The following is a 24,039-nucleotide window of genomic DNA, read 5'->3' as shown; positions in this document are numbered from 1 at the left end:
AGTGAAAACATCATGTTTACATTTTAATTCACATGTAATACATTGCAGACTGCTGCTTTTGCAGGTAGCTTCCATAGCTCTCTGCAGTGTACTCAAAGTAACTGTGGTAAGATAGCTGATAATACAATAGTTTCCATAGCAACTTGTCCAGTTCAGTGGTCACATCCATGTGCCAAGACACAGAAACAGAAGAGGTTGCCAAGTCACCCATTTATAATCTGTCTGACAAAAAAAAAAGAATGACTGTGCGCCTTTCATCTTATAATACAAGTAGTGCTACATCTTGGCTGAACTTACATCTTGGCACTAAAATATTTTCAATTGAAACAGGGACTGCTTAATTTCAGCATGGAAAATCCCCCAATAAAACAGACATGATACTAGCTGTTTTCTTTTCATACTGTATGAATAGGAACTGGAGGGCAGGCAAGAATGTAATGAGGTCACTGATACTTGACCTTATAAAAAAAAATAGCACAAGTTCAACTTTGTTACACCATATTCATGGGCTGCTGCTGTTTCACAGAATGTGCGTTTGAAACAGCACCAACAGACACCCCAGAACCAGTTTCATGACCACTGCCTCCAAGTGACATATGACAATGGGGGGGGGGGGGGGGGGGTCAGTGTTGTTTATCAGCCATCATTGGTCTCAGAGAAGTTCAGTTTTGTCACCTGGAAAATGTATTTATGTACATAGTAACCTTTGACAACCCTTGACAATACAACACCACTAGCAACACAGTGATGCACAAGTTTATCTCAATTTAAGACAAGTTAAAAACAGTTAACTACAGTTATATTTTTTGCTTCTTTCCCGTTGGATTGTAGCACAGTTTTTATTCGGTAATTGACATTCTGGTCTGGCTCTGAGTTTCCACACAACACGGACAGGAAATACAGTGCTGTGAATAGGAGCTAACATAATACAAGTGTTTATCAATCCCTAACAACAACCAAGTCACAAAAGCAGTTTGTGAGAAGTGAAAACGGAGTAAAAACAAAGTAGACAAAGATTTGGGAGTATTACAAACTGTAAAGAGGCAATAAATATACATTTGTTACAGTTTTAAAAAGTATTTGGATTCAGCTTTGTCGTCAAGATTGAGGTGTTCTGGCCCCATTGGTAAAAAAGAATGAAGCAGGTACCAAGAGAGGCCAAAGTACCAAGAACCAAGTGGTTGTGGGCATAGGAGAAGACTGAAGGAGCCTCTGCCCCTGCACATTGGGCCAGAACCATTGGGGTTGTTGGCTCACCTCATCCCTGCTTGCAGTTTCTCCATGTCAACTTTGCGCTGCTCTGCGTTAGCCTGTGAGCGTCTCAGCCTGTCTCGCAGCTCCTGCAGGTGGTCCAGTGTGTCCACCAGCTCTCCCTTCACAGTCTTCATCTGGCTCTCCAGAAGCTGGGTGCGGTGCAGGGAGTTCCTCCTGTCTCTCCTGGTGAAACGCACCTTATCCTCCAGGTCCTGGACTGCACCGGACAAGGCCCAGAGAAGAACAAGATCAGAAACAGTCACTCCAAGGGAGACATTTTGAGCCAGTTTCCTGGACCCAGATTAAGCTTAGTCTTTGAGTAAAATCTGACATGCATTTTAGTCCAGAACTAGGCTTAATCTCTGTGCCTTGGAAACTAACCCCTTAAGACATTCAGAGAGAAAACAAATCTAAGAGATGCTAAAATACACATGGAGAGCATCAGTCCAGAACAAAGAAAGTACTCAGAAGAATCATTTGATGACATGATTTCATGCTAAAATATACACTTTAAAAGTAGATACGGTCTATAAAATCAAGGGCACATGCACTATCATATTAACTACATTTGAATGACTTAAATCCTTGAACGACAGTTTATCCATAGCACTAAAACCATGAAGTGCTCGTGCAGTTCAGAGAAGAAACTGAAGTCAATTAGCGTAAGGATATTGATACAGACCCATGTCGTCCCGGGTGTCCCGTCCTTTACTTTCCGTTCCAGGCTCAGGCTTCTTGTCCAGCTTTCCTCTGGTCTCGGCTAGCATCTTCTCCATCTTGGAGAGCTGGAAGGCCTTCGTGACGCTGTCTCTCCGTATACGCAGCATCTGCTGCTCTCGCTCACTCAGCTCACCCTGAACCTTATTCATGTCCTCCGTTGACTGCCTACAGGTCAGGAGAACAGACGAACCCTGGCTCTCAACAGGGGCTTACGGCTGCTAGACACGCTACGTCTGTAAATGGTCACCCTAAAGTCGTTTGCACTGATTACGATACTTGACAACACAAAAGGTAGAAGGACTTTGGGATGTCTAGAGAAGTCAGTCACATACAAGTACACAATATTCTGCGTGTACTGGTTCCCTGGTCTGGATTGGAAATCTCTAAGCTATTCCTTCTACTGGATGTAGTGTTTGTCCTGCTCCTGAGTGTTCCAGCTGATCTTTTGGGGCTGGGCTATCTAGGCCTCTTATATACCCCCAACAAAGAGCAGAAAACAGCCTCCAAACAACTAACACAGAGTACAGAGCGTTATAATCAGACAAGTCATAAGACTGGCTTCACCAAGCCCTGCAGCTAACTGACATTATACACTCGACCAGCCGAGACATTAGGCTCAATGTTGAAGGAGAACATTTAACTCAGTACAAGTCTATTTAGACAAATATAACACTTGAATATGCCAGGGTCACAGTAACTCAGCAGGGTCACAGTAACTCAGCAGGGTCACAGTAACTCAGGGAGTTAAACTGGCCATATCAAATCCATTCCCAGCAACTGAAAGAGGCCTAATAACGCATCCACCCAACACCAACTAATGGAGCACTCTAATAACTATCGATTAAAGGACCGAAATGTCGCTGGTTCAAATACCAGAGCCGACAAGGTGAAACATCTGCCGATGTGCCCTTGAACAAGACACTTAACCCTAATTTGCTCCAGGGGCACTGTACTACTATGGCTGACCCTGTAAAACAGATTTCACTGCACCTTTCCTGTGTATGTTACAGTAAAAAACATTCTGTAAAAACAAACAGCTGATATGACACAACTACATAATAATGTCCAAACCAATGTTAGAATGCCCATCATATTCTGTTGTCTTTCATAATAAAGTATTGTATGTTGTCAAGACCAGCATCTTTACAAAGACATCTAGTTTAATTAATCAAACCCATTATGGGACTAAACCTAACCCTTCTTATATTTTATTTTATTTATTTTAATTTCACATTTATTTAACCAGGTAGGCTAGTTGAGAACAAGTTCTCATTTGCAAGTGCGACCTGGCCAAGATAAAGCATAGCAATTCGACACATACAACAACACAGAGTTACACATGGAATAAACAAAATGTACAGCCAATAATGCAGTAGAGAGAAGGGGGAAAAAAGTATATATACAGTGAGTGCAAATGAAGTAGGTTAAGGCAATAAATAGGCCATGGTGGCGAAGTAATTACAATATAGCAATTAAACACTGGAACGGTAGATGTGCAGAAGATGAGTGTGCAAGTAGAGATACTGGGGTGCAAAGGAGCAAGATAAATAAATAAATACTGTATGGGGATGAGATAGGTAGATAGATGGGCTGTTTACAGATGGGCTATGTACAGGTGCAGTGATCTGTGAGCTGCTCTGACAGCTGATGCTTAAAGCTAGTGAGGGAGATATGAGTCTCCAGCTTCAGAGATGTTTGCAGTTCGTTCCAGTCATTGGCAGCAGAGAACTGGAAGGAAAGATGACCAAAGGAGGAATTGGCTTTGGGGGTGACCAGTGAGATATACCTGCTGGAGCACGTGCTACGAGTGGGTGGAATTACATTCTATAAAGACTATCCGTCTAAAGCTCCCTCCGCTATTTCTTACTGCAGGCATACAGGTGTTTGACTTTGCCTCATTTAACTTTTTTCCCACCCATTTTTCCTCCCAATTCCAATTACAATCTTGTTTCAACTCCTTAAAGGGCTCTGGAGAGGTAAAGGTTGAGTCATGCTTCCTCGAAACATGACCCACCAAACTGCGCTCCTTAACACCAGCCAGCTTAACTCGGAAGCCAGCTGCACCAATGTGTTGGAGGAAACACTGTTCAACTGATGACCGAAGTCAGCCTGCAGGCGCCCCGGCCCGCCACAAGGAGTCACTAGAGTGCAATGAGCCAAGTAAAGCCCCTCAAGCCAAACCCTCCCCTAAGCCGGACGACGCTGGGCCAATTGTGCGCCGCCCTATGGGACTCCCGGTCATGGCCGGTTGTGACACAGCCTGAGATCGAAACCAGGTCTGTAATGATGCCTCAAGCACTGCGATGCAGTGCCTTAGACTGCTGCGCCACTCGGGAGGCCCACCTAATTTCACTTCAAAATCACCGGACTGTTGCAATCAGTAGCTAGCTTTTTTAGTACAAGACAGACTTATCACTTGGCGATGACGGAAGTCAGACGTTGATAGAACTTCTACCCACCGACTCCTGAATGGAGGTTTACTGCTGGGTCTAGGAATTGGAAAAAAAACTATACTTTACATTCTATCTATTATTGTTATTACAGTATCATATAATTTTCAAGTACCTCAACATGCAGCCTCATATCAGTAGTGAATGTAAGTGATACATTTAATAGCAGTCGTTTGCATGCAGTTATAACACGCGGGAAATAAACCAGGTTCTCCCACGAGAGCAATCAACGTCTTAGACCAACAGAAAAATCCTCTTGGGCTGAGGGCAGACACTGGTTTTGAAGTTCGCAGGTGGGGCTACCTCATCACATGACCGACTCATGTCTGCTACAATATAACTTACCTATAAGTATAACTAATATAACTACCTATAACTTTTTTCATCCTTGAAAACTGAGTGTCAGCTAGCATGCTAGCAGATATGGATATTGGATATTAGAGCGGCGGTAACTCACCAGAACGTCTAGCAATACGACCAGGATTACGACTTCTCTGGAGCGGATTCTTTTTTTGCTCTCCCCAGAGCAATTTAACTTATTCCAGAGGCTGACCCAAAACAACAGAGAAGAGGTACTCAAGGGGTCTTCTGGTCCGAATTAGGAAGCGTGCACACCACCCACCGCTCCCAAGTATTTTACTCGCTAATGTCCAATTTCTGGATAATGAAATTGATGAGCTCAAGGCGAGAGTTGCTTTTCAGAGAGACACCAGGGATTGTAACATACTCTGCTTCATGGAAACATGGCTCTCTCGAGATATACTGTCTGATCCTGTAAAGCCAGTTGGGTTCTCAGTACATCGTGCCGACAGGAACAAACATCTCTCCGGGAAGCAGAAGGGTGGAGGTATATGTTTTATGATAAACAACGTATGGTGTAACTGTGATTACATACAGTAACTCAAGTCCTTCTGTTCACCCGACCTAGAATATCTCACAATCAAATGCCAACCATACTATCTCCCAAGAGAATTTTCGGCAATAATAGCCACAGCGGATACCACGGCGGCCCTCAAAGAACTTCACTGGTCTTTATGCAAACTGGAAACTACATATCCTGAGGCTGCATATATTGTAGCTGGGGATTTTAACAAAGAAAATTTGAGGAAAAGGCTCCAGAAATTCTATCAACATATTGATTGTTGTACTCACGCTGCTAAAACCCTTGATCATTGCTATACTACCTTCCAGAATGCATATAAGGCCCTCCTCCACCCTCCGTTCGGCAAATCGGACCACGATTCCACCTTGCTCCTCCTCTCCTATAGGCAGAAACTCAAACAAGAAGCACCCATGGTGCTACACCACTGACTGTTAAACAGCCAGCTCCAGCACATCAGAGGCTGCTGCCTGTAGACATAGATTAGGAATCACTGGCCACTTTAAGGAAATGAAACTCTAACCATTTTAAAAATGTTTCCGTAGCTTGCATTACTCATCTCATGTGTAAACTGTACTCTATACTATTCTACGGTATATTAGTCGCTTTAAATTGTTTGTAAATATTGCATCACCCATCTCATATGTATATACTGTACTCTATACTATGCCACTGTATCTTAGTCCAATGCCACTCTGACATATATCTATATATTCTTAATCCATTCCTTACTTAGATTTACATGTACAGTGCCTTGCGAAAGTATTCGGCCCCCTTGAACTTTGCGACCTTTTGCCACATTTCAGGCTTCAAACATAAAGATATAAAACTGTATTTTTTTGTGAAGAATCAACAACAAGTGGGACACAATCATGAAGTGGAACGACATTTATTGGATATTTCAAACTTTTTTAACAAATCAAAAACTGAAAAATTGGGCGTGAAACTGTTGAGGGTGAAAAATTCAGCAGTGTTGCTGTTCTTGACACAAACCGGTGGCCTGGCACCTACTACCATAACCTGTTCAAAGGCAACAAAATGTTTTTGTCTTTCCCATTCACCCTCTGAATGGAACAAATACTGTACACAATCCATTGTCTCCTCCCCTTAAATCCACTTCAATCTGTGTAAATTAACAAGCGACATCAATAAGTGATCATAGCTTTCACCTGGACTCACCTGGTCAGTCTGTCATGGAAAGAGCAGGTGTCCTTGTATTGTATTGTCATAAAGAGCTTCATTTTAAAGGATAATAAGGCTGGTGGAACTGTTAATTGAGGGTTCTAGGAAGAACCCATCACAGAGGGTTCTAGGCATAACCCGTTATAGAGAGTTCTAGGTAGAACCATTTACAGGGGGTTCTATGAAGAACCCTCTGCAAAGGGTTCTATCTAGAACCAAAAAGGGTTTCCCTATAGGGACAAACTGAAAAACCCTACATGGTTCTACTTAGCACCTTTTTTTCTAAGAGTGTAGTCACCCCCTGAAAGCCTGAGGTAATCAATTTAAAAAAAATAGTATCCGTCTAAACAACGAAGCTCTTCAAAACATTCATAAACAGTATGCGCAGCAAGCATGCAGTCAGTTATTAACAGATATGAGGACTATTTTAATAACCCTTCTCTGCCCTTAGTGCAAGTTCAGGCCAGCCCACAAAAGCAGGCTTTGTCGACAAAGAACAGTACCAGTTAAAGCTATTTGATGAACACAAGCTCTGGCAGAACCTGGAGCTCTGGCACACCAGAGAGCTGCTCTTCAATTCTGACTGCAGAGCATCCACCTGAGAACAACTCAACAAGCATAAGAGCTGCCTGCTGACCTTCTTTTGAACCATATTGCTTACACCTATCCAATACTCAGATATATACAAGCTCCTAGGGGGTAGGGCCTAGGGGTTGATTTGGGATTCAGGGAGTGTCTTCTTCACTGAGGTTTTATTGGTTGGAAAGAGCAAACAAAATGGTGACTTACCACCACCAACTGAAAAGGTGGACAGTGCCTGTTGGGGTGCCTCTAGCTAGTCTACACCCCTATACTTTCCCAGTTTGAATATTTTCTAGTCCTATTTTCTGTCCCCCACAGATGCAAAATACATTGTGTGATGAGTATTGTACAGGAAATGAATGAAGAAACTATTCAGATCTTAATGACGTTATACCTCTTTGGCTCGTGTCTCCAGCTCACTCTCTCATAGCGTCCCTTCACTCCCTGTATCTGCTGCACACAGCTACTCAAGTCATCCGTCTACAAAAACCTCACCTTCAACAGGGCAGAAAAAAGGAAAAAAGCCTGCTCTAACTAGCAATTATGATGAGAAATGAAAAGATCACATGTTATTATGGCATAATTGAGTTGACTGAGAGAGATGAGAAAATGCACAAGGAGTTAAGTAAGTGTTCCTTGGTGGTAGACTCTGTAGCCTGCACTCAGAGCTCTTAAGGCCTCCTGGTCTTGTTTGTCTCTCGTCTTGCTCTCCTAAGAGATTGACATGATTGGGGCAGGGGTTAGTGCACTAGCCATGGATATGTTAAGCCTGTGCTGGGCCTCCTGTCTCTCACGCTGGGTTGAAGAGAAGGTTCTCTCCAACTCCGCTATCTGAGAGTGTTTCTGCTTCATAATATATGCCATTTTATCCAAAGCGACAATCATGTGTGCATTCCTTTCACGTATGGATGGTCCCGGGAATCTAATCCACTACCCTAGCCTTATGAGCGCCGTGCTCTACCAACTGAGCTACAAAGGACCACTTCAAAGATATCTTCAACTGTACAGGACAGGCAGAAATGAATCACAAGAAACGGGCAGGAAACACATGTATGACAGGACTGTAGTATGCACACAAGCACCTTTGCAGGCGGCCAAACATCGATGTTAACATAAGATCAGATGTGCGTAATGTTTATGGTATTGCTTATTGGAACTTTGGGTGAATCCTTATGAACAGTAAAGGGAACTGAAGCTATGAATCCTCTCACCATTTAGATTTGATCCTCTAGCTCCTTAGATTGCTCCGATCCAGCTCTCTGAGACTCCAACGCCTATGGGTGTCCCTCTTATTAAAGTCCAGAGTAGTTTTAAAGTGCTGGAGACTGCTGCTCTTCTCCTATGTTTCAAAACATATAGTTAGTCAACTAACTAGTCAACCTGAACTTATCATAGCCTATGTGTGAATATGAAATAGGAACTGGGTCTGTCTAAATCGAAAGTCGGCATCATGGTGGATTGAGACAGACCCGTGTGTTAGTGAAAGCATATGTGTGCGTGTGTTGTGGTTTGGTCTTCTCTTCAATCTGTGAAAATGCTCCATTTATTCTTCTCTGTAGCTGCCAGACATTATTCATCAATAACTAAAATACAACTCATTCACCACTAGAGGACAGACATCAGTCACACATACAGTACTGAAACAAGTCATATTTTGTTTCAGGCACTAGTTTAAGGCCTGATAACTCACTGTGAGTGACCCTAATTTTTTCTGGTATGTGACACTGTGTAACTCCTTTGAGATGCAGCCATTTTCCTTGATTTGAGACCACTTATAATGGAAACAGTGGTACAGTATACTGTTCATGTGTCCATCCTTACCCCTCTCTCCAGCTGGTTGATGCGTACAGTCCTCTCCTGCAGCTGTGTGTGTAGTTTCTGTAGCTGGTATTCTGTCTGGGTGGTGTTGCAGGATACAAAGATACTTTGCGTACTTCATGTGTACCCACAATGTTACATGACGGAATACAAGGAAGGGGGACATTTTTTAGTTAATCTACTCTCCTATATGCATGGCCTAGAGATTGAAAAATAAAGATGTGCTATATATAGACTACAATAAGATGTGTAGACAGTAAACTAGGGAAATACCCTGGCTTGAGTTTGGGGGACATCACACGGTGGCACAGGAGCTGGCAGACAAGGCTTAGCACAGAGTGATCCCCCACCGCTTTATAACAAATAGTTAAGTCTGTTTTACATACCGTAACAGTATAGTAAAGTTGTATGGCCAACTTTGCACGGAACAGTCTTATATTCAGTTATATGCTGAGTTAGCAATAAGCAGGTTGCACTTTGGTTGCATGGGGAACATACAGAATACAACATTTAAAGAGGTTCTCATGTGAGAGTATGGAGCTAGGCTCACCCCTAAGACACAGCAGGCTGAGGATGGCCTCTCGGGATGCTAGTTCAGCCTGGCTCTGCAGTGCTGATCTTTGACACTGCTCCGGTCGCTGCTCCTGGCTGGTAGTAAGGTGGTGTAGGTCCAAGCTCTCCTTCCTCAACACCTCTATGTCCTTCCCAACTCTCCTCCTGTCACTCAGTCTTTTCTCCAGTTCCACAGCCCCGGACAGAGGCCTCTTCCAGAAGAGAACGCAAGGTGATTCTCTACACTCGTCGCCTCTGCTTTAATCCTTCAACTGGCTGGTAAAGGGAGAGAGCAAGTTGATTCCTAACTACTATTGTTACTATACACGGAATATACAAAACATAAAGCACATAGACTGACCAGGTGAAAGCTATGATCCTATAACATGAACGCTGGGAGTCGGGAAGCAAGTTCAGGGAGTGTATTTAATAAATAATTGAACATAGAACAAAACAAGAAACACGGGTAGCGTACAGAAATAAACAGAAATAATAACGCCTCGGGATAGAACCAAAGGGAGTGGCATACAGTTGAAGTCAGAAGTTTACATACACCTTAGCCAAATACATTTAAACTCAGTTTTTCACAATTCCTGACATTTAATCCTAGTAAAAATTCCCTGTCTTAGGTCAGTTAAGGATCACCACTTTATTTTAAGAAAGTGAAATGCTCAGAATAAATGTAGAGAGAATTATTTAATCTTTTATTTCTTTCATCACATTCCCAGTGGGTCAGAAGTTTAAATAATTATTATTTGGTAGCATTGCCTTTAAATTGTTTAACTTGGGTCAAACGTTTCGGGTAGCCTTCCACCAGCTTCCCACAATAAATTGGGTGAATTTTGGCCAATTCCTCCTGACAGAGCTGGTGTAACTGAGTCTGGCTGTAGGCCTCCTTGCTCACACATGCTTTTTCAGTTCTGCCCCCAAATGTTCTATAGGTTTGAGGTTAGGGTTTTGTGATGGCCACTCCAATACCTTGACTTTGTTGTCCTTAAGCAATTTTGTCACAACTTTGGAAGTACGCTTGGGGTCATTGTCCATTTGGAAGATCCATTTGCGACCAAGCTTTAACTTCCTGACCGATGTCTTGAGATGTTGCTTCAATACTATATCCACAATTTCCCCCCCTCATAATGCCATCTATTTTGTGAAGGGCACCAGTCCCTCCTGCAGCAAAGCACCCCCCACAACATGATGCTGCAATCCTCGTGCTTCACGGTTGGGACGATGTTCTTCGGCTTACAAGCCTCCCCCTTTTTCCTCCAAACATAACGATGGTCATTATGACCAAATTTTGACAAAAACGATGGTCATTATGAACACATTTTGACAAAAAGTATGATCTTTGTCCCCATGTGCAGTTGCAAACCATAGTCTGGCTTTTTTATGGCGGTTTTAGAGCAGTGGCTTCTTCCTTGCTGAGCGGCCTTTCATGTTATGTCGATATAGAACTAATTTTACTGTGGATATAGACACTTTTGTACCCGTTTCCTCCAGCATCTTCACAAGGTCCTTTGCTGTTGTTCTGGGATTGATTTGCACTTTTCGCACCAAAGTATGTCTCTAGGAGACAGAACGCGTCTCCTTCCTGAGCGGTATGACGGCTGCGTGGTCCCATGGTGTTTATACTTGCGTACTATTGTTTGTACAGATGAACGTGGTACCTTCAGGCATTTGGAAATTGCTCCGAAGGATGATCCAGACTTGTGGAGGTCTAAAACAAAATTCTGAGGTCTTGGCTGATTTCTTTTGATTTTCCCATGATGTCAAGCAAAGAGGCACTGAGTTTGAAAGTAGGCCTTGAAATACATCCACAGGTACACCTCCAATTGACACAAATGATGTCAATTAGCCTATCAGAAGCTTCTAAATTCATGACATAATTTTATGGAATTTTCCAACATGTTTAAAGGCACTATCAACTTAGTGTATGGATGTAATAAACGTATCACTAGTCACTTTAAACAATGCCACTTTATATAATGTTTACATACCCTACATTACTCATCTCATATGTATATACTGTACTCTATACCATCTACTGCATCTTACCTATGCCGCTCGGCCGTCACTCATCCATCTATTTATATGTACATATTCTTATTCATTCCTTTACACTTGTGTGTGTATAAGGTAGTTGTTGTGAAATTGATAGATTTTACTGCACGGTCGGAACTAGAAGCACAAGCATTTCTCTACACTGCTAACAATGTGTATGTGACCAATAAAATTTGATTTGATGTAAATGTCTGACCCACTGGAATTGTGATACAGTGAATTATAAGTGAAATAATCTGTCTGCAAACAATTGTTGGAAAAAATTACTTTTGTCATGCAAAAAGTAGATATCCTAACTGACTTGCCAAAACTATAGTTTTTTAACAAGAAATTTGTGGAGCGGTTGAAAAACGAGTTTTAATATCACCAACCTAAGTGTATGTAAACTTCCGACTTCAACTGTATATAGGGAAGGTAATCAGGCAGGTGTTTGAGTCCAGGTGAGTCTGATGAGACGCGTAAGAATGAGCAGCCTGACGACCTTGAGCGTCGGAGAGGGAGTATACGTGACAGAACCCCCTCCCTGACGCATGACTCCAGCTGCAGGACGCCAAACAGAGGGACGCTCGGCCCGATCACGTTGGCTGACGTGCGGGAGCCTGACAAGCTGGCTGAGACATTCCCAGTTGTGGCACTCGAACCCGATGTCACCTACACAAATAAATGTAAATAATAACTCCCTGGTGGTCCCCTTCTGTAACATGAACGCTGGGAGTCAGGAAGCAAGTTTAGGGGGTGTATTTAATAAATAAATGAACCTAGCCCAAAACAAGAAACACGGGTAGCGTACAGACATGAACAGGAACAATAACACCTACGGAAAGAACGAAAGGGAGGGACATGTATATGGAAGGTAATCAGGCAGGTGATTGAGTCCAGGTGAGTCGTTATGTGCATCATGGTGACAGGTGTGCGTAATAATGAGCAGCCTGACTACCTCGAGTGCTGGAGAGGGAGTACACGAGACAGATCCCTTATTGATGTCACTTGTTAAATCCACTTCAATCAGTGTAGATGAAGGGGAGGAGACATGTTAAAGAAGGATATTTAAGCCTTGACACATTGATTGTGTATTTGTGCCATTCCGAGGGTGAATGGGTAAGACAAAAGATTTACACTGAACAAAAATATAAAACGCAACATGCAACAACTTCAAGAGTTACAGTTCATATAAGGAAATCAGTCAATTGAAAATAATTAATTAGGCCCTAATCTATGGATTGCACATGACTGGTGTAGTGGAAATTATTTTATAGGGACACTTGAAGTCAATCTTAAATGAATCATTGTTTATTGTCAGCGCACTGGAGAGGTTCCAAAAAACTCAATGAAGTAGTTACGTTAGTTCCCTTATATACTGACAAGTTATATTTGCATGACTCAGCTTATTCATCATTCAGAATTAATGTTTGGTTCATAACATGTGACAGACCAATATCTCACGAGGCTTCTTATCTAAGCTGACACCTTGAAACAGAGATGTCCCTTTCTCTCAACAAGCTTCTGGGCGTACTGCCAAATTGCAGATACTGATAGTGAGGATTCATTCAATCAGTCACTTGAATGGACACAGATTGTTTTATAGAAAAGCACAGAACACAGAAATTGGTTATTAGAAAAGTACAAACATAAAATGTCCACATTCCCTCCTCTTATCACTTGTGTGATAATAATCATTACATTTTAATGTAATTATTTTGATTTTAGCTTCTATATCATAATATTCTATACTCCTATTAAAGTAAGGGAAATCAACACAGAAAAAAAAGACACTTAAATTCAAGCCCTTCATTATGTAATTAGTATGGAAATACTATCAACATAATACACAGCATGTTAAATAGCACAATTTAGATTTAATTTTTTTTTTTTTTAAACCACACACTGCAACCCCTTTGGCAATTTGGGATCCCCATCTTCCAAACAGGGATCCCAACCAAGTTGCAGGCATCCACTCTGGTTGTGGGGAATTATTCTTAGCAACAGCGGCAATGTATTCGGTGAGATCAGTCATATTAGAAGAGGGATCTGGGACAAAAGAACAACATTCGCCAATGATTGCACAAGTGCTCCCTTGACCTGCCAAAAGAAAGTCAAGGGCCTCTTTGTTTCACAGAGCCAATTTACGCAATTATTTTAGCATTGCCAATTTTCTCTTAAGTCTCTAGAGATCTCCCGAATTTGGTCTAGGGCATATGCATATTGACTTTCACAGGGAAGAGAGAGAACACATGTTATAACAGTTTCACACCAACCTTGATAAGAATGAGATTGGGACCAAGTTAGCCAAAGCTACAATCGAGTGACTCTCCTCACTAAATTTAGGGGCATAGCTCTGTCTCTAGAAGCCTCGCCTTTCCAAATCATAATTAGAACTATTGATAAATTATTCAACCCAAATTTAGAACAACAAAACCAACGCGAAGCACTAAGGACTATCACTTTAATTTAAGACCCTCAACTTAACACACACTGATACTGGCAGAATGTACATTTACATACAGTATATTCATCTGATAATTTCTATCAAGAACTTTTCTCATCACTTGTGGTAATGACAGATTGGTATACCAATGCATTCTTAGTCTATATTACCATACATTTCACAGTGTGCTTACATCCACAATCAACCGGATATCCAAAATGGTTTATTTGGGGTAAGCCTAAATCAATTACGGGCACGGTTATTACGGGCACCTCCCTCCCTCCCGGGACTTATCCTTCTGGCGTTTCCTCATGTTCTTCTTCAGATAGTGTTTCAGGACGTCCTTTTAATGGCACATGTTAAAAATGGATGAAATGGATGATAATGTCTCACTGTCCATTTTCCTACCAGTACACCGGCAAGTTTGGATGGGATGTCTCTCCATGCTCACTCCATGTGGACTCATGTCGCACTCCTGAAAAGGCATGAGAGAAAATACATTTGATAGCTTTGTTGTTGTGTACAGGATGCTAGCTCGGACTCAGGTCTCACGGTAGAAGTGGTGAAGGACCATACTGAACACCATTTTTGCCATTGCTTCAGCCGCTAAGAGGGGTTTAAAGTTCACACTGTTCTTGGTCAAAATATCGCTTCCATGCATCTAGACACCATCTGTGGTCACCTTCACCATAACCGAGAGAGAGGACAGACCAGAACAACAGTTTGGTTTGGGGCATATCTGATTCAGGAAATCCAGACAAATTATTTACTGCATGACAAATTATTACTACTACCACCAATATTCTTAATACAGATTTCTAAAACAAATGTCAAAGAGAACAACAACACACAGTTGAAACCATCTCACTGCAGAGTTTCAGGTCAGGGAGTTAGAGAGCTAATCCTTAGGGAGAAATCCCAACCATCCAGCAGACCCAATCTGGTGAGATTTGTTATTGAAGCAAGACAAAAATGTATCACTTGATGTGGGTGAAAACTTCAACCCATTTGGAGTAACTGTTCACCATTACCAACATAATACCCCGTACCGCTAGCAGAACCCCTTGCCAAACAGCCAATGAAATTGCAGGGCCCCAAATTCAATCAACAGAAATCTCATATTTCAAATTTCTCAAACATACAAGTATTAGACACCATTTTAAAGATAAAATTCTCCTTAATCCAACCACAGTGTCCGATTTCAAAAAGCTTTTCGGCGAAAGCAGAACATATCATTATGTTAGGTCAGCAACTAGTCACAGAAAGCATACAGCGATTTTCCAACCAAAGAGAGGAGTCACAAAAATGTATCACTAACCTTTGATGATCTTCATCAGATGACACTCCCGGGACAACATGTTACACAATACATGTATGTTTTGTTCGATCAAGTTCATATTTATATCCAAAAACCTCAGTTTACATTTGGCTTTGCCTCCAAAACATCCCGTGAATTTGCACAGAGCCACATATATTTACAGAAATACTCATAATAAACATTGATAAAAGATACAAGTGTTATTTACAGATTTAAGGATACACAGCAACCGCTGTGTCAGACTTTTTTTTAACTTTACGGACAAAGCAAACCATGCAATAATCTGAGTACAGCGATCAGAGACCAAAACAACCCAAAAAGATATCTGCCATTTTGGAGTCAACATAAGTCGGAAATAGCATTATAAATATTCACTTACCTTTGATGATCTTCATCAGAATGCACTCCCAGGAATCCCAGTTCCACAATAAATGTTTGATTTGTTCCATAAAGTCCATAATTTATGTCCAAATAACTCCTTTTGGTTTGCACGATCAGTACACAATCTAAACTCCCGACGCGCGGGCAGGTCCAGGCAAAAGTTCAGACGAAAAGTCATATTACAGTCCGTAGAAACATGTCAAACGAAGTATAGAATCAATCTTTAGGATGATTTTGTGGTTCAATTTGCCTGGTTACTAATTAATTTAATATCTAATTGTTTGGGATATCAACGAAAACTCCATCAGGAGTACAATAAATTGTAGCCTTAATCATGTTCAACATTCATTGGTTCTATTTATAATTTTATTGGTTAGGGGTAAGTCAAGTCCTGTACAATGCTTTAACCTTTTCATACATCAAATGATCCATGACCCACTCTGAACATTGCTCAGAATAATTTTTACACCACTTATGTATGTCTACGTGTGGGTGTGAAAGTTGTATATTATTATATATTTTTCTATTGTTATTTCATCAGATCTCTAGTAACCCATTATACTCAATATTATGTTACTTTATCTCTAGTAACCCATTATACATTTATGGTACATCACAAATCCCTCCTCTACACTAGTGTCCTATTCATACAGGGGTTTAAATATTCACTCTAGTGATCTATTTATACAGGGGTTTAAATATTCATTCTAGTGTTCTATTTATACAGGGGTTTAAATATTCACTCTAGTATTCTATTTATACAGGGATTTACATATTCACTCTTGTGTTCTATTTATAGAGGGGATTTAAATATTAACTCCAGTGATCTATTTATACAGTGGTTTAAATATTCAGTCTAGTGTTCAATTTAACAGCATATTCGGGAATAATACTCTCTTCTTTCATATCTCCATACAGAATCCCTTTATAAAGTTTTAAATCTTTAGGTTTTCACCTCCACACCGCAGCAACGATCACAGCGCAGCAGCCCGAGAGGTACACATCTCTTTCATATCGAGGAAATCAATGTCCGGGGCATGTTACCCTCTCAAATATTTCAATGGCTTCTCCTGTAAGTGCTCACTACCTGTAGCTCGATGGGCAGTGGTGGACAGAACCCTAGATAACGTTATAGGTCGAAAAACTCAGCTCACACAGAACTGGTTGGGGTATTCATTATTTTCCTATATAACTATACGTAGGTATTCACACCCACACAACTCCATGTGCATCTATGCACCATATGTATATTCAACGGTTTTAGCCTCCCAGACCACATAGACAATTCAGAAATGCCTGTAGACCGCTGCTTCCTATAGATATAAAACTCCACCGTGTTCAATGACACCACATGCTATTATTAGTAGTCCCAGACTACGATGGGTGGTGGTGGATGGAACCCCTAAATAACGTTATAGATGGAAAAACTTAGCTCCCATAGAAATGGAAAACTCAGCTCACATTGTGGGAGAAAGATGTACATATAGGGAGGAACATAATACTGTAACACAAGAGAAAGATACACTTAGAGTGCATTTGCCATTCTGGTAAAATGCATTGTCTATTGTATAGGACAGGAGGACAGAGTAAGGCCATGAGAGCATAGGACAGCTGGACAAACCAAGGTCAGAGGGACATACAAAGGAGGGGGTCAGCCAAATGACCAACTGATGGACTATAGACATAGGCCATATATTTTTAGGACATGAAGATGCTGAAGGAATGTCAGAAGAGACACATAGTCTACGAGTCCTAATAAGGACAGACATACCAAAGAACACACCAGGCTGAACGTAAGGGGGCCCATAGCATAAGATGGGCATGTATTATTTTTGGGACATGAAGAGGTCCTGTCACCATTATAACTTGACTGAAAGCAGATATGGGCATTATCGAGCTGAACAAGCAGGATGCACAGATTGGGATATAATGGTGGCAGATGGACTGAGGGAAGTAACTTAATTTGCATGTGGGATGGACTCATATGTTGTATGTGTATAAATCAGAGCCAGTGCTCTGGACAAGTGTGTGTTCCGCGGACCATCTAGGCTTCTGATATGTTTGTATTAAAAGCCTATATTGAATTCACAAGTTCTTGTAAGTGTTACATTTTGTTACGATTCTCCACGACAACATTCACACTGGAGCTGGTCCCCTGACAGCTCTCATTCACTCAGTGCTTTCTAAATTTCAATCTCTTATTATCAAAATTCAATCATCTTATTATGCATATTTCTTAATATCCAAATTTCAATCAATCTTAATAGTAATCATTTAAATAAATTCCTTATCCAGGTTTCAATCAGCTTATTATGTCATATCTCCCAATTACACAACTTTCACATCCCATATTCACTTAGTACTATTCCCAAACACACTCGGTAATCTCCCTTATTACTTCATGTGCATCTTCAACGATTCTCTGTCGTTACTTCCTATGCATCTTCACTTTACATATAGAATAGCACCTAGTGCACTTTATGCTATTCTCTACCAGTGGCTTCAGACCACATAGACACTTCTCTTATAAATTCCTACAGACAGCTGTCAGCGGGGCATGGTACTGTTACTTGCTCTAGTCTTCTCTCTAAAACTAGCTATAGCTTTATTTCATGTCATATGTATCTTCAACAGTTCCTCTATAGTCACCATAGTCCCTACAGCATCCATTGTCCTTACAGCATCCATAGTATAATTTGTTCATATAGTCATAAATTCTGTGGTCTCTACAAACTCTATAGTCTTGTCACTTTCCATACATATAGAATAACACCTTGTGCTATTACTTAAACTTCTTAGGGCTGCAATCCCGTTAACGGGATTGATATGACAACAGCCAGTGAAAGTGCAGAGCGCCAAATTCAAACAACAGAAATCTCATAATTAAAAATCCTCAAACATACATGTATCTTATACCATTTTAAAGGTGATCTTGTTGTTAATCCCACCAAAGTGTCCGATTTCAAATAGACTTTACAGCAAAAGCACCACAAATGATTATGTTAGGTCACTGCCAAGTCACAGAAAAATTCAGCCATTTTTCCAGCCAAAGAGAGGAGTCACAAAAAGCACAAATAGAGATCAAATTAATCACTAACCTTTGATGATCTTCATCAGATGACACTCATAGGACTTCATGTTACACAATACATATATGTTTTGTTCGATAAAGTGCATAGTTATATAAAAAAAATCTCAGTATACATTGGCGCATTATGTTCACTAGTTCCAAAAACATCCGGTGATATTGCAGAGAGACAAATCATTTTACAGAAATACTCATTATAAATGTTGATGAAAATACAATTGTTAGACATGGAAATATGGATACACTTCTCCTTAATGCAACCGCTGTGTCAGATTTCAAAAAAGCTTTACGGAAAAAGCAAACCATGCAATAATCTGAGAACGGCGCTCAGAAAACAAAGAGATATCTGCCATGTTGGAGTCAACAGAAATAACATTATAAATATTCACTTACCTTTGATGATCTTCATCAGAATGCACTCCCAGGAATCCCAGTTCCACATTAAATGTTTAATTTAATCGATAATGTCCATCATTTATGTCCAAAGAGCTACTTTTGTTAGCACGTTTGGTAAGCAAATCCAAAGTCATGAAGCGTGTTCACTAGTTGCAGACGAAATGTCAAAAAGTTCCGTTACTGTCCGTAGAAACATGTCAAACGATGTATGGAATCAATCTTTAGGATGTTTTTAACATTAAACTTCAATAATATTCCAACCGGAGAATTCCTTTGTTTTCAGAAAAGTAAAGGAACGGGAGATACCTCTCATGTGAAATGTGCGTGACCAGCGAGTGACTGCTGGCAGACGTCTGACTCATTCCTCTCTCATTTGGTCCCACTTCACAGTAGAATCCTCAAACAAGTTTCTAAAGACGGTTGACATCTAGTGGAAGCCTTGTGAAGTGCAACATAACCAATATCCCACTGTGTATTCATTCAATAGGGGCTGGGTTGAAAATCGACCAACCTCAGATTTCCAACTTCCTGTTTGGATTTCTTCCCAGGTTTTTGCCTGCCATATGAGTTATGTTATACTCAGACATCATTCAAACAGTTTTAGAAACTTCAGATTGTTTTCTATCCAATACTAATAATAATATGCATATATTAGCAACTGGGACTGAGGAGCAGGCAGTTTACTCTGGGCACCTTTTCATCCAAGCTACTCAATACTGCCCCTGCAGCCATAAGAAGTTAGGACTAGTGGTACCCTCTATACATATCTTTGTTAAGTTTTATTATATATTTAGATTTTTTTATACAAATTCATTTAAAATTGACTTACCGAAATCAGTTGCCGTCCCTCAATTGTTCATGGATGATGGGTCTCCTCATGGGCAGCTCACAGTAAAGGTCTGGCCTGGGTGGGTCTCGTCGTCTTTTGGTCAGATGGGAATTTCCCTCACGCTTCTTAAAATGTGCCACCAATTTTCCTCACAGACCCCAACTGGAAAGCTCCGCAGGCAGAATCAATCATCCTGTTCATTGACGCCAAATTGTTGTGGAAATTAACTTATAGAGATACAGGAACTCAATCTTAAATTAATCATTGTTTATTGTCAGCCCGCTGGAGAGGTTCCAACAAACTCAATGCACCAAGTACAAATGTCGATTAAGAGCTCTAACGGGGCAGTCCCATTAGTTCCTTATATACTGAGTTATATTTGCATGATTTAGCTTATTCATCATTCATAATTAATGTTTGCTTCCTTCATGTGATGACCAATACTGGGTCATGCTTCTGACAGTTTGTGCAGAAATTCTTTGATTGTGGGTTTGCACAGTTTCATCAGCTGTCTGTGTGGCTGATCTCAGACTATCCCGCAGGTGAAGAAGCCGGATGTGGAGGTCCTGGCTAGCGTGGTTACATGTTGTCTGGGGCTGTGTGAGCAGTTGGGACGTACTGCCAAATTCTCTAAACCAACATTGACTTGTGGTAGAGAAATTAACAATTATCTGGCAACAGCTCTGGTAGACATTCCTGCATTCAGCATGCCAATTGCACACTCCCTTAAAACTTTAGATATCTGTGGCATTGTACATTTTAGAGTGGCATTTTATTGTCCCCAGTATAACGTTGCTGGGTTTTTCACGCTCAACAGTTTCCCATGTGCATCAACAATGATCCACCACCCAAAATAATCAACATGGGTCAGCATTCCCGTGGAACGCTTTCGACACCTTGTTGAGTCCAAGCCCTGACGAATTGAGGCTGATGTGAGGGCAAAAGTGAAAGGGTGCAACTCAACATTAGGAAGGTGTTCTTAATGTTTTGGACACTGTATTGCGGGGAATTATTAATGATTTACACAATGAAACAATGAGTGTGCAAGAATTGGCAGCAGTCAGTGCGCTTTCATGGAGAAAGGTGCCTAGCGCGTCTTCTCCACACAACACAAATTGTAAGCAAGCTAGTTACAGTTCCTCCTAAGGACATGATTGCCATTGGGAAAAGAGGGTGTGCTATCAGCTGATCATTAACCAAGTTAACATCCACAGTTTTTATATGACTAAAGTCATACCATGACAGCTGTGATGGTAACAGGTAGTTTTGGTTCAATTTTATACATCCCAACAGATAATTTGTTCATTTGACATGGTGGGATTTTTTTGTGTCTGTAAAATAATTATGCAAGAAATGGCGGTGGAAATGCTTTTGTGCGGAAATATTGATTTCTATAACCATCATATTGAAGTAAACTTGGAGTCAAGCGATGACATGGTATGTGGTCCTCCGACTACGACTTGGTAAACCATACAGTTTATTAGGCTACAGATTAAATAAATGATGATCAAAGTGCGATAAATATCGAGAGTCTTATTCTGGTGACATGGTGATCGATGCCGTTTGGACAAATAAAAACACTTGCTCTTATCCATCATCTCATCATGTAGACTAGCCTACCCGCACTGTATCTGCGAGCTGTTGGCTAGAGGGCACGTGCCAAGACCAGAGTAGGAACATTTGCTATTTAACTCAGCAGTTGTGACAAAAACAAAATACGCTGGAAACACACTGAACCTTCTATTTTTATTTGGTACATGAAAACTCAAGCGAAAAAGTACATTTTGTATGCACTACGCCGTCACACACTGATTTCAATCTGCAACAAGTCCGTTTGGTGGAAACACACCACTGGTGGGACAACGCACATATATTTTAGAATATTGGCATGAAATTTTGATGGAAACCTAGCTATTGATGTAAATCTGCTAGTTAGCTAGCTCAATTTAGTTCCATAACTTGGTTTCCATTCCATTTGTAACACATTTTCATGCCAATATTCTAAAGTCTGCATAAAACAACATGCACATTTTCCCAACAGAGATGCGTTTGTATCAAAACAGACTTTCTGCAGATAAAAGGCTTTGCGTGATGACGTAGTGGACATAGAAATTACTTTTGCGGTTGAATTGACATGTACCGAATACAGGTTAGATGGATTTCCATCGCATTTTCAGCTCTACTGATGGTTTTGTCACAAAAACTGTTGCGTTATATAGTAAACTCTGGTCTTGGTACATGCCCTCTAGCCAACAGCTCGCACATACAGTGGGGGTAGACAACCTACATTATGAGTTTATTATGGATAAGAGCGATATTATTTGTATTTCTCAAACGGCAGCCAAGCATCGATCATCATGTCAACAGAATAATATCCTCCATATTTATTGGAAAGGCACATCAAGCTCATCACCTTGTACATTTATCAGCTGTGAAGTTCATAATTGATTTAATCTGTCGCCAAATAGAGCCCCACAGTGGAGGTGTCATAATACCCTTAAAAGCTAGCAGTCAAACAGGGAAATGTGTCCAATCGCTTTTCCACCAGTTATTTTTCCCATAGCCCTTATTTTAAGTGTTTGTAAAATTCCCTATGGGAAAAATGACTGGTGGAAAAACGATTGGAACCATTTCCTTGTTTGACCGCAAGGTTTTATTGGTATTATGACTCATATTGTGGTACTCTATAAACTACATGGTTTCCCCAAGTCGTAGTGGGAGGACCACACAACATATCATTGCCTGACTCCAAGTTTACTTTGATATGATGGTTATTCTATCAATATTTGCACATAAAGGCGTTTCCGCCGCCATTTGTCGCATAATTAATTTTATATACATAAAAAGATCCCACTGTGTCGAACGAACAAATTGTCTGCATATATAAAATTGTACAGGCATTTCATGTTTCCATCAGCCCAGTCGTGACTTTTTCCACACATCAATAATTAATCTGCATGAAATGGTTGGATGGAAACGTGATTTATGATTGTGATTTAACTCGCTATCTTTCTGCTGCACGTATCAGCCAACCAGACCCAATATTGATGATTATGTAGGCTAAATCAAGTGTTATCAAATGTAATGCTGCTGTGGCCGTACTGTTTATATACAGTACATTTGGAAAGTAGTCAGACCAAATCAAATCAAATGTATTTGTCACATACACATGGTTAGCAGATGTTAATGCGAGTGTAGCGAAATGCTTGTGCTTCTAGTTCCGACATGCAGTAATAACCTACGAGTAATCTAACCTAACAATTCCAAAACTACTACCTTATACACACAAGTGTAAAGGCATAAAGAATATGTACATAAAGATATATGAATGAGTGATTGTACAGAATGGCATAGGCAAGATGCAGTAGATGGTATCGAGTACAGTATATACATATGAGATGAGTAATGTAGGGTATGTAAACAAAGTGGCATAGTTTAAAGTGGCTAGTGATACATGTATTACATAAAGATGCAGTAGATGATAGAGTACAGTATATACATATACAGTGCCTTGCGAAAGTATTCGGCCCCCTTGAACTTCGCGACCTTTTGCCACATTTCAGGCTTCAAACATAAAGATATAAAACTGTATTTTTTTGTGAAGAATCAACAACAAGTGGGACACAATCATGAAGTGGAACGACATTTATTGGATATTTCAAACTTTTTTAACAAATCAAAAACTGAAAAATTGGGCGGTAGTCGTTTAGCTCAGTTACCTTAGCTTTCTTGGGAACAGGAACAATGGTGGCCCTCTTGAAGCATGTGGGAACAGCAGACTGGGATAAGGATTGATTGAATATGTCCGTAAACACACCAGCCAGCTGGTCTGCGCATGCTCTGAGGGCGCGGCTGGGGATGCCGTCTGGGCCTGCAGCCTTGCGAGGGTTAACACGTTTAAATGTTTTACTCACATCGGCTGCAGTGAAAGAGAGTCCGTATGTTTTGGTAGCCGGCCGTGTCAGTGGCACTGTATTGTCTTCAAAGCGGGTAAAAAAGTTATTTAGTCTGCCTGGGAGCAAGACATCCTGGTCTGTGACGGGGCTGGTTTTCTTTTTGTAATCTGTGATTGACTGTAGACCCTGCCACATACCTCTTGTGTC

At 40.8% G+C, this 24,039-nt stretch overlaps 1 protein-coding gene across 1 annotated transcript; it reads right to left on the bottom strand.

The window, feature by feature from the left end:
- Positions 1 to 1,016: 1,016 nt before the first annotated feature.
- LOC139407673 (coiled-coil domain-containing protein 18) lies at positions 1,017 to 2,397 on the bottom strand. Its single transcript, XM_071151519.1, has 2 exons — positions 1,937 to 2,397; positions 1,017 to 1,471 (listed from the first exon to the last, which is right to left on the bottom strand). Exons 1-2 carry the CDS (start codon positions 2,121 to 2,123, stop codon positions 1,254 to 1,256), a joined length of 405 nt encoding a protein of 134 aa, XP_071007620.1. The 5' UTR covers positions 2,124 to 2,397; the 3' UTR covers positions 1,017 to 1,253.
- Positions 2,398 to 24,039: the final 21,642 nt, after the last annotated feature.

This window comes from Oncorhynchus clarkii, chromosome 4 (genome assembly GCF_045791955.1).
Source record: "Oncorhynchus clarkii lewisi isolate Uvic-CL-2024 chromosome 4, UVic_Ocla_1.0, whole genome shotgun sequence".
In the NCBI taxonomy this organism is placed as follows: Eukaryota; Metazoa; Chordata; class Actinopteri; order Salmoniformes; family Salmonidae; genus Oncorhynchus; species Oncorhynchus clarkii.
The sequence above is the reverse complement of the archived record's forward strand: the minus strand, read 5'-3'. Positions and strand labels throughout refer to the sequence as shown.